General features: G+C 34.2%; 1 protein-coding gene across 1 annotated transcript in view; it reads left to right on the top strand.

The window, feature by feature from the left end:
- atxn2l (ataxin 2-like) overlaps positions 1 to 2,165 on the top strand; it is a gene marked incomplete in the record, with an annotated part of 39,178 nt that extends 37,013 nt beyond the window's left edge. Inside the window, 1 exon segment of the mRNA XM_032511868.1 lies at positions 2,022 to 2,165. Within this exon segment, the coding sequence (XP_032367759.1) occupies positions 2,022 to 2,080 (59 nt within the window).
- Positions 2,166 to 6,278: the final 4,113 nt, after the last annotated feature.

Genomic DNA, 6,278 nt, shown 5'->3' on the forward strand with positions numbered 1-6,278 from the left:
GACATGCTATATTATGACTTTTTTTCAACTTGCTATACTATGATTATTTTCCAAGTTTTCGACATGCTATATTATGACTTTTTTTTCAACATACTATGACTTTTATTTAACATTTTTGACGTACTTTGACTTTTTAATTTTTCCGACACGCCTGGGATTGAACCACCAACCTTGCATTTATGAGGCAACAACTCTACCTCTAAACCACTAGACCTTTACCGTGATCATTTTCAACTTTTTAAACAAGCTATACTATGACTTTTTCGACACGCTATACTATGACTTTTTTTACTTGTTTGACATACTATGACTTTTTTGGCAACAACTCTACCTCTAAACCACTAGACCTTTACCGTGATCATTTTCAACTTTTTAAACAAGCTATACTATGACTTTTTTGCCATACTATACTATGACTTTTTTGCCATACTATACTATGACTTTTTCGACATGCTATACTATGACTTTTTTTACTTGTTTGACATACTATGACTTTTTTTCAACATGCTATACCATCACTTTTTTTTTTTTCCAACATACTATGACTTTTTTTACTTGTTTGACATACTATGACTTTTTTGGCAACAACTCTACCTCTAAACCACTAGACCTTTACTATGATCATTTTCAACTTTTTACACTTGCTATACTATGACTATTTTTAAGATTTTCGACATGCTATACTATGACTATTTTTTAACATACTATAACTTTTAACTTTTTCAACATACTATGACTTTTTTTCAACTTGCTATACTATGATTATTTTCCAAGTTTTTGACATGCTATACTATGACTTTTTTACTTGTTTGACATACTATGACTTTTTTTCAACATGCTATACCTTCACTTTTTTTTTTTAATTTTCAACATACTATGACTTTTTTGACGTGCTATACTATGACTATTTTCCAAGTTTTCGACATGCTATACTATGACTTTTTTTTCAACATACTATGACTTTTATTTAACATTTTTGACGTACTATGACTTTTTAATTTTTCCGACACGCCTGGGATTGAACCACCAACCTTGCATTTATGAGGCAACAACTCTACCTCTAAACCACTAGACCTTTACCGTGATCATTTCTAATTTTTCGACATGCTATACTATGACTTTTTCAACTAGTATAGCATGTTGAAAAAGTTGGAAAAAGTCATGCTATACTATTACTTTTACGACATACTATACTATGATTTATTTTACTTTTTTGACATACTTTACTATGACTTCTTTTCAACATGCTATACCATCACTTTTTTTTTAAATTTTCAACATACTATGACTTTTTTGACATTCTATACCAAGATAATTTTCCAAGTTTTCGACATGCTATACTATGACTTTTATTTAACGTACTATGACTTTTATTTAACGTACTATGACTTTTATTTAACGTACTATGACTTTTATCTAACATTTTTGACGTACTATGACTTTTTAATTTTTCCGACACGCCTGGGATTGAACCACCAACCTTGCATTTATGAGGCAACAACTCTACCTCTAAACCACTAGACCTTTACCGTGATCATTTTCAACTTTTTAAACATGCTATAATACTATGACTTTTTCGACATGCTATACTATGACTTTGTTCAACTTGTTCAACATACTATACTATGACATTTTTTAACATTTTCGACATGCTGTGCTATGACTTTTTTGACATATTATACTATGACTTTTTTCAACTTTTTCAGCACACTATGACTTTTTTACTTTTTAGACATTTTCACGGCAACATCTCTACCTCTAAAACCACTAGACCTTTCAACCATACAACAATTATTTATTTATTTTACCTTTTTCGACATGCTTTGCTATGTTAATTTTGTTTTTCAACATACTATCACTTTGTATTACTTTTTCGACATACAAATATGTATAACATCCCTTTGTTAGTGATGAACTATCCTATAACTATTAAAGGTGCCGCTGGTCTTCACAGGTGTAATTCAGAGTGTTTTTGAATAAACAGCTTTTTAAGCAACATGTCTGTATGTCGTGTCTTCCAGCTCTTCAGGTCCAGGCTCACCCCGGCCAGCAGCTGACCTTTCACCCCTCTGCAAACTGAAATCCGGCCCATCTGGCTTCAGGAGCGAGGAAGACGAGCGTTGACTGCGTGACGTTAAAAACAAAACAACAACCCCCAAAATCCCCCCCAAATAACTCGTAACATTCCCACCTCCTGACACCAAATTAATACAGCCTCATTTTTACCCACTTCATCGCTTAGAAAGAACGACATTTCTGGATTTTAAAATGTAAATACAGACTGTTTTCACATGTGAAGACGACGCTGGACTGAAGACGATAACGGGCGGAGACATGTAGACTGACGGCAGTGGAAACAGTTCTCCCCCCCACCCCCCCACCCCCCCTCCTCTGTCCTTTTACAGACGAAACTAGTTCATTAATAATAAAACCGCTGGAAAAAAAACAAAACAACCCAGTGTCCTTTTTTCAGTTTGAACACCAACTACGAGTGATGCATTCGCTGTCTGGCGGAGTTCCACGAGACGCTCAACACCACTCTCAGGTCTGCTAACCCGTTTGTGCCGGATGCTTCTTTGGACCTAGAACAGGGGTCTTCAACAGGGGGTCCGCAACCCCTAGGGGGTCCGCGGAGGTAATTGAAATGTCTTTAAATCCACATTAACATGAACTCAACACACTGTAGTGAACAGATAAATGGAGGCAGAAGATGTCTTTCAGTCATCAATGCACACACGGCACTATAGGACCAGTTTGATATTACACAATGTTATACAATATGTATAATTAGGGGGTCCCCGCTCCATCTCGCCATCAGTTTGGGGGTCCTTGGCCTGGAAAACGTTGAAGACCCCTGATATAGAACACTTTCTAAGGCCTCAAATTTAGATTTTAACATTTCAGACATGTTGAGACCCTGATGTAACCCGTTTGTGCCGGATGCTCGCGTCACATCTACCGCCGGTCACTGCGTTGCGCAACTCTGAGCCTCCTGCAGGCGGCTGCGTGGCTCAAAGGATCCTCATCATCATCATTATCATCATCATCATCATCTACCACATCCTCCCTCCCAAACTCCTTACTTAGTGATGGCCAAATGAAGCTTTGTGAACCAGTGTTGTTATTTTCTGAGCCCACTAGATGGCGCTCTCTGTTCAACAACTGGTTGAGAATACACTGAATTTAAAACAAATGGCGCCATCTAGTGGGCTCAGAAAATAACAACACTGGTTCACAAAGCTTCATTTGGCCGTCACTATCCTCACCATCTCCCACCTCCGTGTCCCTGCCCTCGCTGTCTAACTCCTCCTCCGTCGGAGCCGTGTTCTCGCTCAGCTTTCTAGAATTCAACAAACAAACGCACACGTGCGTCTGGTTGATTGACGTGATGATTTTCAGCGAATCACGGTACATTTGGGTGGTCACGTGGCTTTAAATAGCCAACAAGACCCGCCTCCTGTGTATTTGAACCAATGACGAATGACAGCTGACGAGTTCAAAACGCTGCGCCACGCAGCCGCCGGCGGGAGGCTCAGAGTTGCGAGACGCATACATATATACATATATATACATATATACATACAAATATATATACATATACACATACATATATATACATACATATATATACACATATATATTACATTATATATACACAATACAATACATCATATATACATATATATGTATACATACAACATATATTACATACAAATATATATACATAAATATATACCCATATATCATATACTCATATACATACATCCTATATCTACATATACACAATACACATATACATACAATATCAAATTAACATACTATTACAATATCTATATACACATAACATATATATACACATAATATCTACACATATATCCTATATATAACTATATATATAGCCACATACACTATATATACCATCTATACACATATATCACTAATATATATACATAATATAACATATAATACATATAACATACATATATATATACATTACACATACATAATATCCATACTATATAGACATATATATCTCTACACTAGCATATATATACACTATATATATACACCCTAGATCATACATACATATATATACATATATCTATCCCCCATCACATACAATATATACCCATACATATAAATACATATATACATACATATACCATACATACATATATACATACAATATATAACATATACTCTATATACTACAATATATATACCTATATATACACCATACATGTATATACTATATATACATAATATACATAACATATAATATATACATATTACACATACATACATATATACCTACTATCATACATACCATTATACAACAAAATATATACACTACTATACATAACAATATATATACATACATATACATATATATACATACATATATACATATAATATACTACATAGTATAATACACTATACTACATATATTATCATATATCATCACTATATATACACAATACATCATATAGACATACATATAGATACATCACATATATATTTACATATATACGTACACTATTATATATATACATACTATATCTACACACAATATCTGTATGTGTCTACATGTAGTATCTATGTATATATATATACCTATATAGACCACATTTATGTGTTCTATGTAATTATATTGTTTATCTAATATCTATATACCTACAAGGTATGTATCATATGATGATATGGTTGTATATTATGTATGTATTAATCTAGTATATCCAAGTATCCTATATACACTGTATAGTATAATATGTTGGTCTATATAGTTACTACTGTGTATACTCATATATCCATATATTCACACATGTAGTATATCTATAGTAATTTAACACACATGTCTGTAGTATAGTATGTTTTCTATATCATATCTGTATATGTGTATTATATATACATATCTATATACACATGTATGTATACATATGTAACTGTATATATCATATAGACTATATATCTCATTATATCGTATATATATGAATGTGTATATAATTATATTGGTTCTATAATTACGAGACCTACTATACATTATGTCATATATACGTTAGCACCCATACCCCCCCACCTGCACCCCCCTCCCCCCCGCGAGTTCCTCGTTTCTGAGATTTTATACATCACGAGCTACTCTTACATCGGAGATAGTGACAGTTTAATCTTTGGCACATAAAATCTAGTAGTTTTACCATTTTTGTGAAGGTTTAATTGAATTGTAGTTACATGTCTAGTGGTAACAACATAAATACATCGTAAAAAAACCCTAAAACAAATATATGATAAAGACATTCTCAGGAGTTGTCAGCAAAAATCAAAAGTAAAGCTTCAAACATGAACACACCATCCAAAAAGAAAAGAAAATGACAACAATGGACTTTTAAAAAAAACTAACGAGTGTAGTTCTTCTGACTGATTGCTTCTGGAGGAACGGAGGTGGTGGGGGGTTTTTTTTGGGGGGGGGGGGATTTTGAAGTTGACGTGCTGTTACATCATCTGTTATAGGCCGAGTCTGTCTCTGGGGGATTTCTCTTTAAAAAAAGGAGCTCTAACCCTGGTGTTTTTTTTTTAACCACTATTATCACTTTTTCTGACATTTATGTCACTTTTTCCAATGTCGCTGGTGCTTTTTTTGATGTTTTTTCCGAAGTTATTTGACATTTCTAATGTTGACATTTTCAGCTCTTATTTTGAAGGCCCATTTTTTGTGATAAAAAAAGAAAACTGACAACGTGAGGGCTAAGTGATGTTGCACGTTTTTTGGGCAACAGTATTCTTTGTTACATACAGCAAACATCTCCTCACTATCTGCTAGCTGTCTGTCCCCAGAACACACTGTAAAAAATATTTTAACTACATCTGCTAGCTGCCTGTCCCCACAACACACCTGTAAAAATATTTACTACTATCTGCTAGCTGCCTGTCCCCAGAACACCTGTAAAAATATTTACTACTATCTGCTAGCTGCTGTCCCCCTGAACACACTGTAAAAAATATTTACTACTATCGTCTAGCTGCTTTCCCCTGACACACTGTAAAAATATTTTACTACTACTCTGCTAGCTGCTGTCCCCTGAACAACTGTAAAAAATATTTACTACTATCTGCTAGCTGCCTGTCCCCTGAACCACACTGAAAAAATTGACTACTATCTGCTAGCTGTCTGTCCCCTGAACACACTGTACAAATATGTTATTCTATCTGCTAGCTGTCTGTCCCCAAACCAACTGTAAAAATATTTCTCACAACAACAAACTGTAGTGAGGATGTTTTTT

Source organism: Etheostoma spectabile, unplaced genomic scaffold (assembly GCF_008692095.1).
Source record: "Etheostoma spectabile isolate EspeVRDwgs_2016 unplaced genomic scaffold, UIUC_Espe_1.0 scaffold50, whole genome shotgun sequence".
In the NCBI taxonomy this organism is placed as follows: domain Eukaryota; kingdom Metazoa; phylum Chordata; class Actinopteri; order Perciformes; family Percidae; genus Etheostoma; species Etheostoma spectabile.